Consider the following 24,010-nt stretch of genomic DNA (forward strand, 5'->3'; position numbering starts at 1 on the left):
GGCATTAAATTTAACAAGCAGGAAGCGGCGCAGATGGAGGAACTGGATCCTTGACAGTTCTGGGTGGGAAGAGATGATGCAGTCTAAACAAGATGCTATTTATTAGCGCGGAGGCCTAAAAGCTGGGAGCAGCTGGGTCTGATATCTGTGACTCATTTCGGTTTGAAGACACAAACTTTCCTCAACAGCTGCACTGACGCTTTCGGAATGGACGGCAGTAATCATGGTGATCAGCGGGGGCGATAAAATAATGATAACACTGGGAGGCGGGGGGGCACTTTTTCCAAACATATAGCGTAGGCTGACCATATTGTGAAATCCCTAAAAGAGGACACATATATGCGTGCCAAGGCCAAGGCCGGGACTAGGTGACATTTGCCAATGATACTCAAACTTGCTTTATAAATAATATATTTATTTAAATAAAGCATTTTTTCTCCTCTGTTGACAGCAGTGTTGGCGATAGGAATTTTCAACAGTAAATTTTTGGGGGACCACTTTTTTTTAAGCGTTTTGAAAACAAATGATAAACGTATGCATTATCCTGTTATATCTCACATTCTATATTGTCTTCTGGAAAAAGGTTGTCATAAACGTTACTTAATTCATTTAAAAAAACAAATGTGTATACATATGTAAATGTATTAAATTATACACATTCATTCACTTTCTTCTTTCGTTCATGGATCTAAACTTTACCACTGCGGGTAGTTTTTTTTATGTTTTTATTTAATAAGTTGTAGGTGTATTAATTTCAGTATAAAAGTGTAAAAAGTGTTTTGCTTGGGTCATGAAATGATGATAATGGGGGGGCAGCAGCCTAAGCAGGGAAGCCCAGACTTCCCTCTCCCCAGCCACTTCGTCCAGCTCTTCCCGGGGGATCCCGAGGCGTTCCCAGGCCAGCCGGGAGACATAGTCTTCCCAACGTGTCCTGGGTCTTCCCCGTGGCCTCCTACCGGTTGGACGTGCCCTAAACACTTCCCTAGGGAGGCGTTCGGGTGGCATCCTGACCAGATGCCCGAACCACCTCATCTGGCTCCTCTCGATGTGGAGGAGCAGCGGCTTTACTTTGAGCTCCCCCCGGATGGCAGAGCTTCTCACCCGATCTCTAAGGGAGAGCCCCGCCACCCGGCGAAGGAAACTAATTTCGGCCGCTTGTACCCGTGATCTTGTCCTGTCGGTCATAACCCAAAGCTCATGACCATAGGTGAGGATGGGAACGTAGATCGACCGGTAAATTGAGAGCTTTGCCTTCCGGCTCAGCTCCTTCTTCACCACAACGGATCGATACAGCGTCCGCATTACTGACAACGCCGTACCGATCCGTCTGTCGATCTCACGATCCACTCTTCCCTCACTCGTGAACAAGACTCCGAGGTTCTTGAACTCCTCCACTTAGGGCAGGGTCTCCTCCCCAACCCGGAGATGGCACTCCGCCCTTTTCCGGGCGAGAACCATGGACTCGGACTTGGAGGTGCTGATTCTCATCTGAGTCGCTTCACACTCGGCTGCGAACCGATCCAGTGAGAGCTGAAGATCCTGGCCAGATGAAGCCATCAGGACCACATCATCGGCAAAAAGCAGAGACCTAATCCTGCAGCCACCAAACCAGATCCCCTCAAACGCCTTGACTGCGCCTAGAAATTCTGTCCATAAAAGTTATGAACAGAATCGGTGACAAAGGGCAGCCTTGGCGAAGTCCAACCTTCACTGGAAACGTGTCTGACTTACTGCCGGCAATGCGGACCAAGCTCTGACACTGATCGTACAGGGAGTGGACCGCCACAATCAGACAGTCTGATACCCCATACTCTCTGAGCACTCCTTACAGGACTTCCCGAGGGACACGGTCGAATGCCTTTTCCAAGTCCACAAAGCACATGTAGACCGGTTGGGTAAACTCCCATGCACCCTCAAGGACCCTGCCGAGAGTATAGAGCTGGTCCACAGTTCCACGACCAGGACGAAAACCACACTGTGTTTCCTGAATCCGAGATTCGACTATCCGGCGTAGCCTCTTCTCCAGTACACCTGAATAGACCATACCAGGAAGGCTGAGGAGTGTGATCCCACGATAGTTGGAACACATCCTCCGGTTCCCCTTCTTAAAGAGAGGAACCACCACCCCGGTCTGCCAATCCAGAGGTACCGCCCCCGATGTCCACGCGATGCTGCAGAGTCTTGTCAACCAAGACAGCCCCACAGCATCCAGAGCCTTAAGGAACTTCGGGCGGATCTCATCCACCCCCGGGGCCTTGCCACCGAGGAGCTTTTTAACTACCTCAGCGACCTCAGCCCCAGAAATAGGAGAGCCCACCACAGATTCCCCAGGCACTGCTTCCTCATAGGAAGACGTGCTGGTAGGATTGAGGAGGTCTTTGAAGTATTCCCTCCACCAAGCCACAACATCCGCAGTCGAGGTCAGCAGAACACCATCATACACGGTGTTGACAGTTCACTGCTTCCCCTTCCTGTGGCGGCGGATGGTGGTCCAGAATCACTTCGAAGCCGTCCGGAAGTCGTTTTCCATGGCTTCCCCGAACTCCTCCCATGTCCGAGTTGCTTGGCCTGTCGGTACCTGTCCGCTGCCTCAGGAAAGCATGATAATATACTGTAATATTTGTTGCAATATTGGATACTATTAAAGTTTAAAAGGTATGCAATTTTAAGCAGTACTTATATTTTTGCTGTCAAAAAAAATAAAATAAAATTACATTTAGTGAGAAAATATTAAGTACTTTGACACATATCATTTCCAGGCGTTTTCGGGCCAGATAAAATGATGTCGCGGGCCAGTCTGGCACCCGGGCCTTGAGTTTGACACCTCTGCTCTAAACAAAGCAAGATGGTATCAGATGACAGGTCTCTATAGTCGCCGTCTGACGACACTCCATCGCGCCACACCTTGCTTAAATGCATCCCCACCTAACACGCTAATTGATTGTATTGATTTCCATCCATCCATTTTCTACCGCTTATCCCTTTTGAGGTCAGGGCCAACACAGATAGACAGACAACATTCACACACTAGGGCCAATTTATTGTTGCCAATCAACCTATCCCCAGGTGCATGTCTTTGGAGGTACTGTCTTGATGTATTTGACATATTTGATATGATATATCATGTAAAAAGTCTGTGCTCTCCACATGAATGCCATACATTAATACTATTTCCAGTGGAGTGTAACGGTAATGAATAGGAACACAGTGATGGATCTGTGTTGCCTTTACAAGATGATGACATAACAACTGCATTTTACCTTGCACTGCAAACATATTTAACTAATTGTTTACGACTTAAAAAAAGCAGGTGTTGATAAAAAAAACTTCCGCGCTGTGAGATGTTACATGATGATGGTGGTGCACAACCTTTTGTGCTAATAAAATGGTTATAATAAATGCATTTTTTCATATCTTTATTTACACCAATTACATGTAGTATCGATAAGAGTATCGATGAATACTTGTATCGATAAGGAATATTGATATTGGTATATGTATCGATAAAATCCTAACGATATGCATCCCTATATACGGAGCCCCTAAAGGGACATGGGGGAAAACATTTTTTTTTTTTTTTAGACATTTTTATAAAGTTATAAAAAAATAATTTTAGACATGTTTCTCGTGCGCACGAGAAACTTTTTATAAAGTTATAAAAAATAATAATAATATTTTTTTATTTTTTTATTTATTTTTATTTTTTTAGACATGTATCTCATGCGCACGAGAAACTATTTATAAAGTTATAAAAAAAAACAATAATTTAATTATTTATTTTTTTAGACATGTATCTCATGCGCATGAGAAACTTTTTATAAAGTTATAAAAAAAAATAATAATAATTGTATTATTTTTTATTTTTTAGACATGTATCTCGTGCGCACGAGAAACTTTTTATAAAGTTATAAAAAAAATAATAATTTAAATTTTTTTTAATTTATTTATTTTTTTTAAACATGTGTCTCGTGCACACGAGAAACTTTCTTTTGCGCACAAGATAGTTTCTCGTGCGCACGAGATAAATGTCTAAAAATAATAATAAAACAATTTAAAATAATGAAATTTTTTTTCTTTTTTTATAACTTTATAAAAAGTTTCTTGTGCGCACGAGAAACATGTCTAAATTTTATTTTTATTTTTTTATTAAAATTATTTTTATTTTTTTTATAACTTTATAAAAAGTTTCTCATGCGCACGGGATACATGTCTAAAAAAAATATACAAAAATAATAATTATAAATTATAAAAAATAAAATTTCCCCCATGTCCCTTTTTTTTGTTAATGTTTACACATCCAGGGAATAAGTCCATGGACACAAGAGAACTTTGAGGGCAACCCCTACCCACCAAAGGATTTAAATAAGGGTAGTGTTTTCTTTTGTTTAGATATTATGTACTCAAGGTCGAAGTGTGTACTCCAGAACTGGATTGTGTAGAGGGGCCATGTTTTTTGTTTTTTTTAATATTTTTTTTTTACAAATTTTACAAATGAACACAGTTAAGATAATTATATAACTATTTTTGCTTTTTGAGATCGCATTATGATTTAGTTTAATGTTTACCTTGTATGTACTGGCTGGGAATCGAACCAAAACAACATAACTACGTTTCAGTGGCGCACTATAGACTCCCTCTTGTTTGGATTGTTTTATGGTCTTAATTGTTGGCGATTCATATTGTGGAGGCCAACTTGCTCTTATCAGCATCTGACCGCTGATTGGTCAGCTGCTGCGTGCTGTCAACCGTTGTCACGTTGGCAAGAAGACATCCCCAGAAAGCCAATTAATGAGCTTGTGGATAGCCTCAGAGGACACTTTTCAGCCTGAGCGGCTGTTTTCCTCCTGGCACTATTGTTTGACTTGTCTCCATTCAATAGTGTAAAACGTACAGGAACTTAAGTATAGGGAACTAGTTTAAATATTGTGTTTATATTTTTACATTGAGAATAGCCCTCATCAAATGTAAACAAACTAAAATGTACAATGCTAGCATGTGACCAGTGTCCGCTGATCCCACTCGGAATTATCAGCGAGTTTGGACACATATTTTTGATTATTCAGCTGCAGTGAAAGTTACATTTATTATTCCTGCACTGCAAAAACTGAAATCTAAGTAAGATTAAATATCTCAAATAAGGGTGATATTTGCTTATTTTCTGTCTGATAAGATAATTCTTCTCACTAAGCAGATTTTATGTTAGAGTGTTTTACTTGTTTTAAGGGTTTTGGTCCTAAATGATCTCAGTAAGATATTACAGCTTGTTGCTGAGATTTGATGACCTATATTGAGTAAAACATGCTTGAAACTAGAATATCAACTGTTGCAAAGCTGTGTCATCAACACTCACAAGTATAAAACTACTTTTTTAAAGTCATAATTTCTTATTTCAAGCATGAAAAAAAAAAATCATGACTTTGACACAATTGTGTCTCATAATTAAAACAGATGACAGCCAAATGGACTTTGCTGTTTTATTTTCAATGAAACAATAGAAAACACATACTCATATAGTAGTACAGTTGTTATTAGAGAGAATATACCTATTTTAAGGTATTTTTGGGTTCATTGAGGTTAGCTAATTTTACTTGTTTTGGAAAGTCTTGACAAGCCAAATTTTCTTGTTCTATTGGCAGACAATTTTGCTTAGTTCAAATAAAATACCCCTCATTTTTGTATATACAGGTAAAAGCCAGTAAATTAGAATATTTTGAAAAACTTGATTTATTTCAGTAATTGCATTCAAAAGGTGTAACTTGTACATTATATTTATTCATTGCACACAGACTGATGCATTCAAATGTTTATTTCATTTAATTTTGATGATTTGAAGTGGCAACAAATGAAAATCCAAAATTCCGTGTGTCACAAAATTAGAATATTACTTAAGGCTAATACAAAAAAGGGAAACAGAGTGGACCGACACCAGCAGATGACATGGCACCCCAAACCATCACTGATGGTGGAAACTTTACACTAGACTTCAGGCAACGTGGATCCTGTGCCTCTCCTGTCTTCCTCCAGACTCTGGGACCTCGATTTCCAAAGGAAATGCAAAATTTGCATGGTTGGGTGATGGTTTGGGGTGCCATGTCATCTGCTGGTGTCGGTCCACTCTGTTTCCTGAGATCCAGGGTCAACGCAGCCGTCTACCAGCAAGTTTTAGAGCACTTCATGCTTCCTGCTGCTGACCTGCTCTATGGAGATGGAGATTTCAAGTTCCAACAGGACTTGGCGCCTGCACACAGCGCAAAATCTACCCGTGCCTGGTTTACGGACCATGGTATTTCTGTTCTAAATTGGCCCGCCAACTCCCCTGACCTTAGCCCCATAGAAAATCTGTGGGGTATTGTGAAAAGGAAGATGCAGAATGCCAGACCCAAAAACGCAGAAGAGTTGAAGGCCACTATCAGAGCAACCTGGGCTCTCATAACACCTGAGCAGTGCCAGAAACTCATCGACTCCATGCCACGCCGCATTAACGCAGTAATTGAGGCAAAAGGAGCTCCAACCAAGTATTGAGTATTGTACATGCTCATATTTTTCATTTTCATACTTTTCAGTTGGCCAACATTTCTAAAAATCCCTTTTTTGTATTAGCCTTAAGTAATATTCTAATTTTGTGACACACGGAATTTTGGATTTTCATTTGTTGCCACTTCAAATCATCAAAATTAAATGAAATAAACATTTGAATGCATCAGTCTGTGTGCAATGAATAAATATAATGTACAAGTTACACCTTTTGAATGCAATTACTGAAATAAATCAAGTTTTTCAAAATATTCTAATTTACTGGCTTTTACCTGTATTGTTTTTGAACACTGACTTTTTGCAGTGTGCTGAGGGATTTTAGCTACTTTTTTTTTTTTTTAAATCTCAAAAAACCTAAACACTGCTGTTATGTCACAGCCAGACGGTAGAACTGTCAAAATATGATTGATGAAAGGACTTCCACTTTGACTCAGCTGCACGTAAAAAAAAACCCAGCAGGGTGGACAAGTTGCTGTTGCTGGGTATCGACATCTCATTCAAGAATAGACATTTCCCCTAAAAAGCCTGCATGAAGTTGAGCAAGTTATTTAAGGTTGTTCTGCTCGGTAGTGGGTCCTACAAAAACCGTGGTATGTTCAGGAAGACTGTAAATGTGCCACTGGCAAATAAACTAAATATGAATTGCAACTATTTAGGGCTTACAATGTTATGAAGACTATATCACATACATAACAAAATACCATTTTAGGACACACAATAATGATAGACAGAAGTATTAATAATGCCATGAACACTTCTTGTGTTACTCAGTGTTTGGTGCCATCTAGAGGTCAACTTTTAGTATTTCAACTGTTACATTTTAAACTGTTGCATGCATCGCTCATCACTTTGTCTCCACTTCCAGATACCTCTAGAAACATTCCGACGCTCGGGCCCGACGCGGATCCCCAAACCAAAGGGCTACACTTCCCTGAAAGGGACGGGCACCAACTGGGCGTCGCAGAACAGGAGCGGGTCACCGCACGGCCCGATAAGCACAGTCAAAGACCAGGCCGGGCACACGCCTGCAGCACACGGCAACAACAATCCAAACCTCTCCAACCGTAGACTCTGAAGTGACAGAGAGAGAACACAGATGTATCACAGCATGCATGATCTGATTTAGGTCATTTAGCGTCGGTAGAAATCAGAGTGATAGAAATGAAGCTACTTGCTAATAGGAAATTCTGAGAATTTGCATTTATTTTTTATCAGTTACAAATCTCATGTTTCGAGACGAAACTTGATTTTTTTTTATGAAGGTAAGTTGCAATAATGTACTCAATAAAGACTTTTTTATACCTTGAACACAGTGGCCTGTTGTGCGTTTCTCACCTACACTGCAAAAAGTCAGTGTTCAAAAACAAGAAGAAAAAATACAAAAATGAGGGGTATTTTATTTGAACTAAGCAAAATTATCTGCCAATAGAACAAGAAAATTTGGCTTGTCAAGACTTTCCAAAACAAGTCAAATTAGCTAACTTCAATGAACCCCAAAATACCTTAGAATAAGTATATTCTTACTAATAACAAGTGCACTTTTCTTGGTAGAAAAAAAAGACCTTTTTGCTCAATATGTTGAAAAATATTCTTAAATTAAGTAAATGCTAGTGCCATTATCTTGACATAATGATATGCGCTCGGCATTACATTTCTTGAAACCAGCAAACTTACACTAAAAACTAATCTATTGTTCTTAATGGAAAGGCAACAAGGCAACCGCTTGTTACTCTCGGGGTCTATAAGCCGCTCAGGAAAATTATATGGTCTAAAAATGCATTTTTCCATGGATAACATGATATCATCGCGCCAAGTGCGTGCTCTTTCAGTCAATTAGTGCGCATATATACAGCCCGGCCCCCGGCCAAAATGTTTTTAATTGTAATTTTGAGGAATTTATCTTAATGTGCATGAACTATTTCTGTTCAAAATTGTTTGAAATGTCAAATGTTTAAATATTTACTGTCAGTTTACTGTACTGTGCCAACTGTACTACTACATGAGTACCTATTTTCTATTGTTTCATTGAAAATAAAACAGCAAAGTCTTGTTTTAATTATGAGACACAATTGTGTCAAAGTCAGGATTATTTTATTTCATGCTTGAAGTAAGAAATGATTACTTTAAAAAAGTAGTTTTATACTTGTGAGTGTTGATGACACAGCTTTGCAACAGTCGATATTCTAGTTTCAAGCATGTTTTACTTAATATAGGTCATCAAATCTCAGCAACAAGCTGTAATATCTTACTGACATCATTTAGGACCAAAACACTTAATGGTGGAAACTTTACACTAGACTTCAGGCAACGTGGATCCTGTGCCTCTCCTGTCTTCCTCCAGACTCTGGGACCTCGATTTCCAAAGGAAATGCAAAATTTGCATGGTTGGGTGATGGTTTGGGGTGCCATGTCATCTGCTGGTGTCGGTCCACTCTGTTTCCTGAGATCCAGGGTCAACGCAGCCGTCTACCAGCAAGTTTTAGAGCACTTCATGCTTCCTGCTGCTGACCTGCTCTATGGAGATGGAGATTTCAAGTTCCAACAGGACTTGGCGCCTGCACACAGCGCAAAATCTACCCGTGCCTGGTTTACGGACCATGGTATTTCTGTTCTAAATTGGCCCGCCAACTCCCCTGACCTTAGCCCCATAGAAAATCTGTGGGGTATTGTGAAAAGGAAGATGCAGAATGCCAGACCCAAAAACGCAGAAGAGTTGAAGGCCACTATCAGAGCAACCTGGGCTCTCATAACACCTGAGCAGTGCCAGAAACTCATCGACTCCATGCCACGCCGCATTAACGCAGTAATTGAGGCAAAAGGAGCTCCAACCAAGTATTGAGTATTGTACATGCTCATATTTTTCATTTTCATACTTTTCAGTTGGCCAACATTTCTAAAAATCCCTTTTTTGTATTAGCCTTAAGTAATATTCTAATTTTGTGACACACGGAATTTTGGATTTTCATTTGTTGCCACTTCAAATCATCAAAATTAAATGAAATAAACATTTGAATGCATCAGTCTGTGTGCAATGAATAAATATAATGTACAAGTTACACCTTTTGAATGCAATTACTGAAATAAATCAAGTTTTTCAAAATATTCTAATTTACTGGCTTTTACCTGTATGTCACCACATGGACACGGCTGGAAATACGATACAGAAACACATTTGCGTTCAGCATTGAATCCCCTCAACAGTGTACAAAACACTCTATTTTTTTGGCGCATTTAACATTCAATAAACCCGCATCAGCAATTAAAACATATCTTACGTGGTACTGTCAAAATGAGAAGAATTGTATTAAACAAATGAAGAAAAAATAAATAGATACAATATTTGAACTCACAATTTGTAGCACCCATCCAACGCCGTATAAGCCAGTGGTACCCGTCGTAGTCGGTTGATTCGTGTGAAAGTGGCGGGAAAACCATTTCACCGCCGGATTACTAGGTGTGAGACAAACACTTTATCGTCGTTGTTATTGCACCCGTGAGTTTTCTGTGGCTTTCTATGGCTCCAGTGCCACTTGGTGTTTTCGCAACTTGTGATTGGATACTCACTTGGGACTCCCAAGTGAGTATCCAATCACAGGACGCGTAAATGTCAGGGCCAGCTAGAAGGGCTTACTGACAACAACTCGTGATCTGATTGGCTATTGCAAGTGTCTATCAACTGTATGTGCCCATTCACTTACAGTGCACAGACGCCCGCATTGTTGATTCTGAAGGCCCCGGGCAGATTTGGTACAGCATGGCAACATAAGATAGCTGAATTCTGATTGGATACAAACTCTAACCTAAAAACATGACATGAAGAGAATATTATGTTAGTGGCCGGTTGGCCACTCTACCAACCGGTATAGCTCGGTTGGTAGAGTGGCCTTGCCAGCAACTTGAGGGTTGCAGGTTCAATCCCCGCTTCTGCCATCCTAGTCACTGCCGTTGTGTCCTTGGGCAAGACACTTTACCCACCTGCTCCCAGTGCCACCCACACTGGTTTAAAAATGTAACTTAGATATTGGGTTTCACTTTGTAAAGCGCTTTGAGTCACTAAAGAAAAGCGCTATATAATTCACTTCACAATTGACTTCAATACTTTTAGATATTTAGGGAAAGTAAATAAAAAATGACTTTTATCTTTATTTATGATCATGATTTCTGGTTATGTTAGGCTATCAGAGAAGGCCTTGCTGGCCCTGACATATCAACAGCAGCCGCTCGCTCTTTCTCACTTGCGCCAACACATGCACGTATGGCACTTAGCCAGTGCTGCGTTTACAGCCACACAAAAAGTCGGACAACTCCAACACCACACATAAAGTGTCATTCCAGGTCGTTACACTATGATTTACCAATCAAATGTGTGCTTATTCTAGTGTCATTTATTAGGAATCTTAATTTATAAATATTAATCATGAAATGCTGTTAGTATATTAAATAAATTCTAATAAAAATATATTTTTTACAAACAGGAAGTTGCAGGAATGTACACATGATCCCCTGCTTACATCTCATTGTGCAACATGTGAATGTTTTAATGGGAACTAAATGCAATGTCTGAAAGGGGTACAAACTATTTCCAAAGCAGGACCTCCACCCAAACAAACAATACAAGTACACAGTTCATGAAAAACAATATTTTTTGTTAGTGTCATTGTAAGTGGGCCTAAACTCTTATATTAGAAAATATACCTCATGGAAATGACAGCTGTCATTTGATTATAATAATAAGAGAATGTTGTCTGTCTATCTGTGTTGGCTCTGCGATGGGGTGGGGACTTAGTCAGGTTTGGGACGGGTGTGCTGCTGGTGTAGCCACAGTGTGCACGTCTGATGTTGCTCACATGGGCTCCGCTGAATGCTCAGGGAGTTTTTGCCTATGCTCACACACATGAACAATTAGAGGGAACATTGGCCATGACATTATGTTCTTTACAAGTGTATGTAAGCTTTTGACCACGACTGTATATTGAAAACGATGCGTATTCACAGGGGCGTCACTAGCTTTTAAGGACAGGGGGGGCTTTGCCCCCAGGAGATGCACAGGATGCGAGCGAATGTTACGCACGAGCACAAAACTTCACAAACGGCTAACAAAGACTTAGAAATTATTCATTGTTATTATTATTTTTTTTTTTAAATGCACGGGACGAAATGAAATGCTCCCCGGGACGATGACTTTTAACCATATATTTTCTTTTTCGTTTTATGTATTTATTCATTTTACATTCTATATTAAATGTCTTGGTTTTTCCTCCCTCTGAAAATCCTATTAAATGTTTAACAAGCCATCCTATAATAATAAAACAGCTATTAATGTAACAATACAGTAAAACAAATATATTTAATGATGTTTTTTTCATTATTTTAACAATAGGCTTATGTATATTACTTTATATAGATTCTACAAGAAACACAAAACTTAAAAAATAAATGATTTACAATTGCACACACAAGGTGTCGTGCAGCTTCACTCATTGTAAAGGAAGATAATGTGCTTCGTACACCTGCAGGACCGCAAGCAAGGTCGCAGAGAAAATGCGGGCTGGAATTTGAGTGATGTGGGCATTTTCTATATGAACAAGTGGAATGGATTGGATACCGACGCACGAAAGGGGCTCTCTACCTTACGCTACGAAGTGAGGGGAAACTGAGTGAATAATAACAGGTTATATGATTATTTATTTAAACTCATATTTGGGCCATTTTATAATGAATATGTCGGCATTTATTTGTAAAAAAAACCAAAAAAACACCAAATTATTTAGGGGGGCTTAAGAATATTTTTAAAATAGGCCTAACAACGCCAATGTGTATTCACTCTACAACCTTCTTCAGTGTCAGTCTGGAAGCGCTACAGTTCTCTCCGCCGCTGATCACGACATTGTCAGGGCTGTCTGCATGGTGCTTCTCAGCACACACAGGAAGTGCTCCATCTCCTCCCCGTGCTCGGTGGTGCACACCCACGACCGACAGGGACCCTCCAGGACGAAGGCGTGGCTCACGTCTAGACAGGAAGTTTAATAAGCGGTTCAACAAAAAGAGCGGCGGCGTGATTGATTCTTTGTCGGAATACTTACAGCGTGAGTTTAAGATGTTCCTCACGGCGAGGCTGGCGAGCTCTACGGATGCCAGGAAGGTATGCGTGCTCCTGTGCACCACGGTGAACGGCGTGTGTTGCTTTTTCCTCCGTGTCAACACCAGTGCATCCGTGAACAGGAAGAGGCCAACATCCGCCACATGCTCAAAGATCCTATAGTGTGGCCACACGTTATTTTATAGGATGAAACATGAACTTTTGCAGCAATGCTCATATTCTACATGGCGATTGCATTGAATATGTACAGTATGGTTATCCTATATTCAATCAATCAATCAATCAATCAATGTTTATTTATATAGCCCTAAATCACAAGTGTCTCAAAGGGCTGCACAAGCCACAACGACATCCTCGGTATAGCCCACATAAGAGCAAGGAAAAACTCACCCCAGTGGGACGTCGATGTGAATGACTATGAGAAACCTTGGAGAGGACCGCATATGTGGGTAACCCCCCCCCTCTAGGGAGACCGAATGCAATGGATGTCGAGTGGGTCTAACATAATATTGTGAGAGTCCAGTCCATAGTGGATCCAGCATAACAGTAAGAGTCCAGTCCACAGTGGGGTCAGCAGGAAACCATCCCGAGCGGAGACGGGTCAGCAGCGCAGAGATGTTCCCAACCAATATACAGGCGAGCGGTCCACCCCGGGTCCCGACCCCGGACAGCCAGCACCCCATCCATGGCCACCGGATCTGTGTGTCTTCCCCTCCACAAGGGATAGGGGGGAGCAGAGGAGAAAAGAAAAGAAACGGCAGATCAACTGGTCTAAAAAAGGGGGGCTATTCAAAGGCTAGAGTATACAAATGAGTTTTGAGATGGGACTTAAATGTTTTGATTGTTATCAGAGGTGATACATTTACTCCGTTACATCTACTTGAGTAACTTTTGGGATAAATTGTACTTCTAAGAGTATAGTTTTAATGCAACATACTTTTACTTTTACTTGAGTATATTTATAGAGAAGAAACGCTACTTTTACTCCGCTCCATTTATCTACATTCAGCTCGCTACTGATTTTTATCGATCTGTTAATGCACGCTTTGTTTGTTTTGGTTTGTCAGACAGACCTTCAAAGTAGGATCTATCGCATGCCTGCGTTTCACCAATCAAATGCAGTCACTGGTGACGCTTGACTCCGTTTCACCAATCAAACAGAGCCAGGCGGTCACGTGATTAACTGCACAAAGAGTTTCAGTGGCAACAAGCTTAAGCTTACATGAACTCAACGTCAAATTTGAGGAAGCACAGTAACGCTAGTAGATATTTTGGCTGTCACCGTAGGCTGACCCTGCTATGAATCACTGTCAAATGCACACACACACACACACGCATGTATACAAACACCAATCAGAAGTGCACAGTGTGTTCCCAGGTGCAGCCCACACCTATCAGTTTATGGTTTGCGTAAAGGCTAACTTGTTATTTTCCTTTGTAATCTCTGCCTACTGAGCCTATGGTGCTGTTAAGTTATTGTGGCTCAATTTTCCTTAAAGGCCTACTGAAACCTACTCGTACCGACCACGCAGTCTGATAGTTTATATATCAATGATGAAATCTTAACATTGCAACACATGCCAATACGGCCGGGTTAGCTTACTAAAGTGCAATTTAAAATTTTGCGCGAAATATCCTGCTGAAAACGTCTCGGTATGATGACGTCTGCGCGTGACGTCACGGATTGTAGAGGACATTTTGGGACAGCATGGTGGCCAGCTATTAAGTCGTCTGTTTTCATCGCAAAATTCCACAGTATTCTGGACATCTGTGTTGGTGAATCTTTTGCAATTTGTTCAATGAACAATGGAGACAGCAAAGAAGAAAACTGTAGGTGGGAAGCGGTGTATTGCGGCAGGTGTTGTGCCGGATAACGCACCCCCGCCGTAGAATGCACCCCTTGACTGTTGTGCCGGATAACACAGCCGGTGTTTCATTGTTTACATTCCTGGAAGATGACAGTCAAGCTTTACCATTGGCCTGTGGAGAACTGGGACAACAGAGACTCTTACCAGGAGGACTTTGAGTTGGATGCGCAGACACGATACCGTGAGTACGCATGCAGCTGCGGCTGCCAAACATTTGATCGCTTGCCCGTACGTGCGTGCCGCTATGTGCATGTCACGTACGTAACTTTGGGGACTTTGGGGAAATATATGTGCTGTATGAACTTTGGGGAGGTGAACGGTACTTTGGGCTGTGGGATTGAGTGTGTTGTGCAGGTGTTTGAGTTGTATTGGCGGGTTATATGGACGGGAGGGGGGAGGTGTTTGTTATGCGGGATTAATTTGTGGCATATTAAATATAAGCCTGGTTGTGTTGTGGCTAATAGAGTATATATATATATATATATGTCTTGTGTTTATTGACTGTTTTAGTCATTCCCAGCTGAATATCAGGTCCCACCCGCCTCTCACAGCATCTTCCCTATCTGAATCGCTCCCACTGCCCTCTAGTCCTTCACTCTTATTTTCCTCATCCACAAATCTTTCACCCTTGCTCAAATTAATGGGGAAATCGTCGCTTTCTCAGTCCGAATCGCTCTCGCTGCTGGTGGCCATGAATGTAAACAATGTGCGGATGTGAGGAGCTCCACAACCTGTGACGTCACGCTACTCGCCTGCTACTTCCGGTACAGGCAAGGCTTTTTTATCAGCGACCAAAAGTTGCGAACTTTATCGTCGATGTTCTCTACTAAATCCTTTCAGCAAAAATATGGCAATATCGCAAAATGATCAAGTATGACACATAGAATGGACCTGCTATCACCGTTTAAATAAGAAAATCGCATTTCAGTAGGCCTTTAATTTGTTTTATGTTAATGTATTATTATTTAATATATATTATTGTCTTAGTTGCTTAAGAGATATTCCTGGCTCTGAATTTGCTCATTGCTTTTTTTATGTTGTTGTGCATTATTTGTTGCCGTCATCATTAAACAAACAGGTTACTCATCAGTTACTCAGTACCTGAGTAGTTTTTTCACAACATACAGTGGGGCAAAAAAGTATTTAGTCAGCCACCGATTGTGCAAGTTCTCCCACTTAAAATGATGACAGAGGTCTGTAATTTTCATCATAGGTACACTTTAACTGTGAGAGACAGAATGTGAAAAAAAATCCAGGATTTCACATTGTAGGATTTTTAAAGAATTTATTTGTAAATGATGGTGGAAAATAAGTATTTGGTCACTTCAAACAAGGAAGATCTCTGGCTCTCACAGACCTGTAACTTCTTCTTTAAGAAGCTCTTCTGTCCTCCACTTGTTACCCTGTATTAATGGCACCTGTTTGAACTCGTTATCTGTATAAAAGACACCTGTCCACAGCCTCAAACAGTCAGACTCCAAACTCCACTATGGCCAAGACCAAAGAACTGTCAAAGGACACCAGGAAAAGAATTGTAGAACTGCACCGGACTGTGAAGAGTGAATCTACAATAGGCAAGCAGCTTGGTGTGAAAAAATCAACTGTGGGAGCAATTATCAGAAAATGGAAGACATACAAGACCACTGATAATCTCCCTCGATCTGGGGCTCCACGCAAGATCTCATCCCGTGGGGTCAAAATGATCATGAGAACGGTGAGCAAAAATCCCAGAACCACACGGGGGGACCTGGTGAATGACCTGCAGAGAGCTGGGACCAAAGTAACAAAGGTTACCATCAGTAACACACTACGCCGACAGGGAATCAAATCCTGCAGTGCCAGACGTGTCCCCCTGCTTAAGCCAGTGCATGTCCAGGCCCGTCTGAAGTTTGCCAGAGAGCACATGGATGATACAGCAGAGGATTGGGAGAATGTCATGTGGTCAGATGAAACCAAAATAGAACTTTTTGGTATAAACTCAACTCGTCGTGTTTGGAGGAAGAAGAATACTGAGTTGCATCCCAAGAACACCATACCTACTGTGAAGCATGGGGGTGGAAACATCATGCTTTGGGGCTGTTTTTCTGCTAAGGGGACAGGCCGACTGATCCGTGTTAAGGATAGAATGAATGGGGCCATGTATCGTGAGATTTTGAGCCAAAACCTCCTTCTATCAGTGAGAGCTTTGAAGATGAAACGTGGCTGGGTCTTCCAGCATGACAATGATCCCAAACACACCGCACAGGCAACGAAGGAGTGGCTCCGTAAGAAGCATTTGAAAGTCCTGAAGTGGCCTAGCCAGTCTCCAGACCTCAACCCCATAGAAAATCTGTGGAGGGAGTTGAAAGTCCGTGTTGCTCGGCGACAGCCCCAAAACATCACTGCTCTCGAGAAGATCTGCATGGAGGAATGGGCCAAAATACCAGCTACTGTGTGTGCAAACCTGGTAAAGACCTATAGTAATCGTTTGACCTCTGTTATTGCCAACAAAGGTTATATTGCAAAGTATTGTGCTGAATTTTTGTTATTAACCAAATACTTATTTTCCACCATAATTTACAAATAAATTCTTTAAAAATCCTACAATGTGAAATCCTGGATTTTTTTTCACATTCTGTCTCTCACAGTTGAAGTGTACCTATGATGAAAATTACAGACCTCTGTCATCATTTTAAGTGGGAGAACTTGCACAATCGGTGGCTGACTAAATACTTTTTTGCCCCACTGTACTTTTTACTTTTACTCAAGTAAATATTTGGGTGACTACTCCTTACTTATACTTGAGTAATAAATCTCTAAAGTAACAGTACTCTTACTTGAGTACAATTTCTGGCTATTCTACCCACCTCTGATTGTTATTCAGATTCTGAAAAAATGTATTAACCTCATCTGAGTGGCAGTGATTGACAATAATACAAACAATCAAAAACCTTCTAATAAATCTGAAGTCACCACCTGAGAGACTCTGGTATGTCTTCACTGGGACTCTGGACCATGGCAGCATCCTGACTGGTTATTAGCTGTCGATTCCCCTCTCTGAGACTCTGATACACACAATCATTAACAATTGCCTACTTGTTTTATTAAATATCAAACAATAGAAAGAGATGCAGTTTTACCGGACAGCCTTGTATCATTTTTTGGGTTTCCTCCAACAGCCAATCTTTTTCACAGTTGCGCTTTAGCTGAAAAAAGACAAAACATCCTGAGTTCAGGTTCTTCTAGGCCAGGGGTCAGCAACCTGCTGCTCTCAGCGCCATCCTTAGTGGCTCCCTGGAGCTTTTTCAAAGATGTGTTTGTTTTACTATAGTTTCTGTCGGAGGACAAACATGACACAAACCTTCTTAATAGTTAGAAATCCCACTGTTTATATTAAACACGCTTCACTGATGAGAGTATTTGGCAAGCATCATTTTGTCCTACTAATTTCAGCGATCCTTGAACTCATCGTAGTTTGTCTGCAGGTACAACTTTCTCCGATGCTGCCACAGAAAGACATGTTTTATGCCACTCCTACTTTGTCTCATTTTGTCCACCAAACATTTTGTGCTGTGCGTGAATGCACAAAGGCGAGTTTTGTTGATTTTATTGATCTACTTGAGTGTTTATCAGGCATATTTGGTCAATCCATGACTGCAAGCTAATCGATGCTAACATGCTATTTAGGCTAGCTGTATGTACATATTGCATCATTATGCCTCATGTGTAGGTATATTTGAGCTCATTTAATTTCCTTTACTTATGTCCTCTGTGTATTTAATTTATATTTGCATGTGCAACGCACTTCTTGTCGGGATCCCCAGCAAGAACATCCAGAAGCTGCAATACATACAGAATAGTGCTGCTAGGATCCCGATGAGAGTGCGGAAATATGACCATATCACACCAACTCTCAAATCCCTTCACTGGCCTCCTGTTCCACTCATGATTGAATTCAAAGTCTCCCTACTAACCCACCAGTGCCTCCATGGAAATGCCCCCCTCTACCTCAAAGAACTGCTCACCCCCAAATCCTCCACACGACACCTCCGCTCCGGACAGACTAACCTCCTCCAACCTCCGAGGTCAAAGCTACGAACAATGGGAGACCGGGCTTTCTGCTCCGCCGCTCCCAGTCTGTGGAACGCTCTCCCTGACCACCTGAGGGCACCACAGACTGTGGATGCTTTTAAAAAAGGCTTGAAAACCCTTCTTTTTAAAACAGCCTTTTTTTAGATAAATGAATACTAGTTTTTTAGGGGCAGTATAGCTTGGTTGGTAGAGGGGCCGTGCCAGCAACTTGAGGATCGCAGGTTCAATCCCCGCTTCCGCCATCCTAGTCACTGCCGTTGTGTCCTTGCCACACCTAGATATTGTGTTTCACTATGTAAAAGTGCTTTGAGTCACTAGAGAAAAGCGCTATATACATATAATTCACTTCACTTAACAGTTTTAGCTATTTGGCTGTTCTAGTTTTTATTTTTATTTATTTTTCATTATCTTTTTTTTTTTCTTTTTTTTTTTTTAATACACTGTAGCACTCAGGTTGTTTACTCAATGTAAAGTGCTTTTTACAAATAAAATCTATGATTATTATTATTATTATTATGTCTCATGACACATTATCTGTATGTAATATTGACTGCATTTCTGATAGTTGTTTGTGTGCCATGTTGTTCCAGACCACAGCAAACGTTACCCAGCTTGCAAATATTGTAATAAATCCATTACAAGAAGACAGCCTTCCGTTTCCTTAAACTTGGACACACACATCTATACCTTGGGCCATTCTAAGACAGTCATTTCCAGGGGTTATCTCACCCTCTGAGAAGTTTTACTAATGTTTTCCAATGTTGTAAAAATGTGTAGAATAAAAAATTAAATACAATATTTCTGTCAACGAAGATTTGCAACAGCCTTTGATAGTAGGCTAATATAGATAATATAGACATTTACATCATGTGTTTCCTTCATTATAAGACTTATATAAGGCTTTTATTTTTCTGTGGCTCCAGATTTTTTTCTTGTATTTTTAGTCCATTATGGCTCTTTCAACATTTTGGGTTGCCGACCCCTGTTCTAGGCAATCCCAACTCTGTGTGCTTGTGTGTTGTTCTACCTCTTGGATGAACTGCGTGCATCGCTGCAACGTGTTGAGGGCGGACAAGAGGTGTGTGTGATCAGGGTGACCGCTGTGTGTGTGCACGGTGAGCGCTTGTAAGAGAGTTGTGTACTCCTGGATTCTCCACATCGGACACAGCAGCAGCTCCTGCAGACTACACAAGCAGAGACCCACCCACACATAAACAGAAATACACACACACTCACACACGCACTAGTGTGTCACCTCAACATGTGTGTTGTCAGAGTCCTGTCAGTTCTCTTCAGGAAAGCTCGAAACGCCGGTTTTGTTTCCCTACGCTGAGACAAACACACACATACAATCACACACAAGCCACACTGCAAAAACTGAAATCTTAGTAAGATTAAATATCTCAAATAAGGGTGATATTTGCTTATTTTCTGTCTGATAAGATAATTCTTCTCACTAAACAGATTTTATGTTAGAGTGTTTTACTTGTTTTAAGGGTTTTGGTCCTAAATGATCTCAGTAGGATATTACAGTTTGTTGCTGAGATTTGATGACCTAAATTGAGTAAAACATGCTTGAAACTAGAATATCAAGTGTTGCAAAGCTGTGTCATCAACACTCACAAGTATAAAACTACTTTTTTAAAGTAATCATTTCTTATTTCAAGCATGAAAAAAAAAAAATCATGACTTTGACACAATTGTATCTCATAATTAAAACGGATGGACTTTGCTGTTTTATTTTCAATGAAACAATAGAAAATAGGTACTCATATAGTAGTACAGTTGGCACAGTACAGTAAACTGACAGTTAATATTTAAACATTTAATATGTGACATTTCTAACAATTTTGAACAGAACTAGTTCATCCACATTCAGGTAAATTATTCAAAATTACAATTAACATTTTTTGGCCGGGGGCCAGGCTGTGTGTGTGTGTGTGTGTGTGTGTATATATATATATATATATATATATATATATATATATATATATATATATTGACATTTGACGTCACTATGGGAAGTTTTGACGGAGCAGAAACGTGTGAACTCGTTGGGAGTTTCCTCCTCTCCCAGCTCGCTAGCCTCAATCTGAACCTTGGTATTTACCGTAATGACGGACTGGCAGTGTGTCGCGCCTCGCCAAGGAGCAGCGAGAATACCAAGAAGTGCATATGCCAAATTTTCAAAGAGAACGGCCTACGGATCACGATTGAAGCCAACAAGCAAACCGTCAACTTCCTTGACGTCACTTTCAACCTGAGAAATAACAGCTACCAACCATTCACGAAACCCAACACAACACTCCAATACGTGCACCATGACAGCAACCACCCACCCACCACCACGAAAAGAATACCTACCGGAATCAATAAAAGGCTATCGATGCTGTCATCTAGCAAAGCTGAATTTGACCAAGCAACCCCCCCGTACCAAAAAGCCCTTGATGAAAGCGGATATAATTTCACCCTCACCTATGAACCCACGCCAGGAAACCAGCCAAAAAAGAACAGAAAACGAAACGACATCATCTGGTACAACCCCCCATACAGCAAAAACGTCTCAACGAACATTGGACACAAATTCCTCAATCTGATTGACAAACACTTTCCCAAAGACAACACCCTAAGAAAAGTATTCAACAAGAACAACATTAAATTGAGCTACAGCTGCATGAACAATATACGACAAATCATCTCAAACCACAACAAAACAATTGCAAATGAGCCGTCGACCCCCAGACAGAGCGACTCCAAAACCAACAAAGGATGTAACTGCCGAAAGAAACCTGATTGCCCTCTCAACGGGGGGTGCTTACAAACATCAGTTGTCTACCAATCTAAGGCAATACGCAAGGACATTAACACATCCGACACATATGTAGGATTAACCGAGGGAGAATTCAAAACCAGATGGAACAATCACAAGGCTTCTTTCAGGAACAAAAACCTGCGAAATACCACAGAACTCAGCAAACACATTTGGGACTTCAAAGACAATAATGTTGAATATTCAATAACATGGCAAATTCTTGCATCCAGCACACCTTACAATAGTGGTAATAAAAGATGCAACCTATGCTTGAAAGAGAAACTGTTTATTATTTACCGTCCAGACCTGTCATCCCTCAACAAGCGCAGCGAAATTGTAACAACATGCCGCCATAGACGGAAACACCTCCTAGGTAACACATGAGCCAATCACCACGCCCCTAGGCCAGCCTGTACCCACCCACTCTGTGCCCTATACAAACCATGGTATGCGAATGCTCCCATTAAAATCTCCTGATGATTGAGGGTACCCTCCCTCATGAAACAGGCCTGTAGAGATGAAATAGTCTTGTGATTTTTTTCCCACACATACATATATATATATATATATATATATTTATATTCCTCACGCACTAATTGACTGAAAGAGCACGCACTTGGCGCGATGATGTCATGTTATCAAAGGAAAAATGCATTTTAGACAATATGATTTGCCTGAGCGGCTAGGAGACCCCTAAAGTAACAAGCGGTTGCCTTGTTGCCTTTCCAATAAAAAAAATAAACTAGTTTTTAGTATAAGTTTGCTGGTTTCAAGAAATGTAATGCCGAGCGCATATCATTATGTCAAGATAATTGCACTAGCATTTACTTAATTTAAGAATATTTTTCAACATTTTGAGCAAAAAGGTCTTTTTTTTTTTCTACCAAGAAAAGTGCACTTGTTATTAGTGAGAATATACTTATTTTAAGGTATTTTTGGGTTCATTGAGGTTTGCTACTTTTACTTGTTTTGGAAAGTCTTGACAAGCCAAATGTTCTTGTTCTATTGGCAGATAATTTTGCTTAGTTCAAATAAAATACCCCTAATTTTATTTATTTTTTTCTTATTTTTGAACACTGACTTTTTGCAGTGCATATTTTTGCTCAAAATACGATTATTTTGAGGTTCTGGTACGTTTATTTCTTATCTGGCACCACTGTGAGGTGGTACTTGAGTATTTTGTCAGCTGCTAACAACAAATAAAGGTCTGGTGAAGATAAGGTCCTTTCTTTCCTTTTTTTTTTAATTTTTTTTTTATTATTATTATTTTTTATAGATAAGATAAATAAATACTTTCTTGGATAAAAAGGAAAGTAAAACAATATAAAAATAATTACATAAGGGAGAAAAAAGAAAGAAAAAAAAAGTAATTAAATGAAAATGTTAGTGGACCAGCAGCACAAACAATCAAGTGTGCTTCAGGGACTGTGTTGAGTGTTGTCCATGTTGTGGGAACCAGAATATTGATAGCAGAAAGAAACAACCCCGTTTGTGTGTGTGGGTGTGTATGAGTGTGAATGGGGGAGGGAGGGTTTTTTTTGGGTTGATGCACTAGTTCAGGGGTCGGCAACCCAAAATGTTGAAAGAGCCATATTGGACCAAAAATACAAAAACAAATCGGTCTGGAGCCGCAAAAAAAATTAAAAGCCATATTACATACAGGTAGTGTGTCATGAGATATAAATTGAAATAAGAGGACTGAAAGGAAACTAAATGACCTCAAATATATCTACAAATGAGGCATATTGATGCAATATGTACATATAGCTAGCCTAAATAGCATGTTAGCATCGATTAGCTTGCAGTCATGCAGTGACCAAAAATGCCCGATTAGCACTCCACACAAGTCAATAACATCAACAAAACTCACCTTTGTGCATTCATGCACAACGTTAAAAGTTTGGTGGACAAAATGAGACAGAAAAAGAAGTGGCATAAAACACGTCCTAGAAAGTTATACGTGTAAACAACAGAGGTGGGACCAAGTCATTGTTTTGCAAGTCACAAGTAAGTCTCAAGTCTTTGCCCTCAAGTCCGAGTCAAGTCCCGAGTCAAGACAGGCAAGCCCCGAGTCAAGTCCAAAGTCAAGACTGGAAAGTCTCAAGTCAAGTCCTAAGTCCTGCATTTTGAGTTTCGAGTCCTTTCAAGTCCTTTTAACCACAGACTAATATATTAACACAGATTGTGTATGCTTTTCAAACGCTGTATTTATTTATTAAAACAAGTGCATTTTAAATTGCAGGAAAGAAAAATGTGCTGACATTGCACTTTATAATAGCACTATTAACCAGTCATTTTAAACATTAACTCATTACTTTACAGAACAAACACATTGAAAAATAAAGTGCAAATGTACTTATTTGTACAAAAGTGTCAACATTGAAAAAACATGACATATACGTGAACATAACAAAAAAGTTGTACTTTTTATATGTCAGGGCCCTATGCTGCATTGCATTTGCAAAAGACCAAATTAGCCAAGAGTCTGTCAGTCATTTGTGCACGATGGGGGCGTAGTATGATGCCACCATGGCTGAAAACTCGCTCCACTGGAGCACTGGAGGCAGGCACTGCCAAGACTCTCATGGCCACTCGGAACAGTGAAGGAAGAGTCTTCATGTTCAA

General features: G+C 40.4%; 2 protein-coding genes across 2 annotated transcripts in view; one reads left to right on the plus strand and one right to left on the minus strand.

Annotated features, from left to right (window-relative positions):
* filip1l (filamin A interacting protein 1-like) overlaps positions 1-7,854 on the plus strand; it is a 14,256-nt gene extending 6,402 nt beyond the window's left edge. Inside the window, exon 2 of the mRNA XM_072915852.1 lies at positions 7,400-7,854. Coding sequence (XP_072771953.1) covers positions 7,400-7,609 — 210 coding nt within the window. The 3' untranslated portion in view covers positions 7,610-7,854. The remainder of the gene's footprint in view (positions 1-7,399) is intronic.
* A 4,173-nt stretch (positions 7,855-12,027) lies between these two features.
* ect2l (epithelial cell transforming 2 like) overlaps positions 12,028-24,010 on the minus strand; it is a 41,856-nt gene continuing 29,873 nt past the window's right edge. The window contains exons 17-22 of the mRNA XM_061985333.2: positions 19,829-19,902; positions 19,601-19,757; positions 17,622-17,687; positions 17,458-17,546; positions 12,618-12,790; positions 12,028-12,544 (exon numbers count right to left, since the gene is read on the minus strand). Coding sequence (XP_061841317.2) covers positions 12,414-12,544; positions 12,618-12,790; positions 17,458-17,546; positions 17,622-17,687; positions 19,601-19,757; positions 19,829-19,902 — 690 coding nt within the window. The 3' untranslated portion in view covers positions 12,028-12,413. The remainder of the gene's footprint in view (positions 12,545-12,617; positions 12,791-17,457; positions 17,547-17,621; positions 17,688-19,600; positions 19,758-19,828; positions 19,903-24,010) is intronic.

This window comes from Nerophis lumbriciformis, linkage group LG23, assembly GCF_033978685.3.
Source record: "Nerophis lumbriciformis linkage group LG23, RoL_Nlum_v2.1, whole genome shotgun sequence".
NCBI classification, from domain to species: Eukaryota; Metazoa; Chordata; class Actinopteri; order Syngnathiformes; family Syngnathidae; genus Nerophis; species Nerophis lumbriciformis.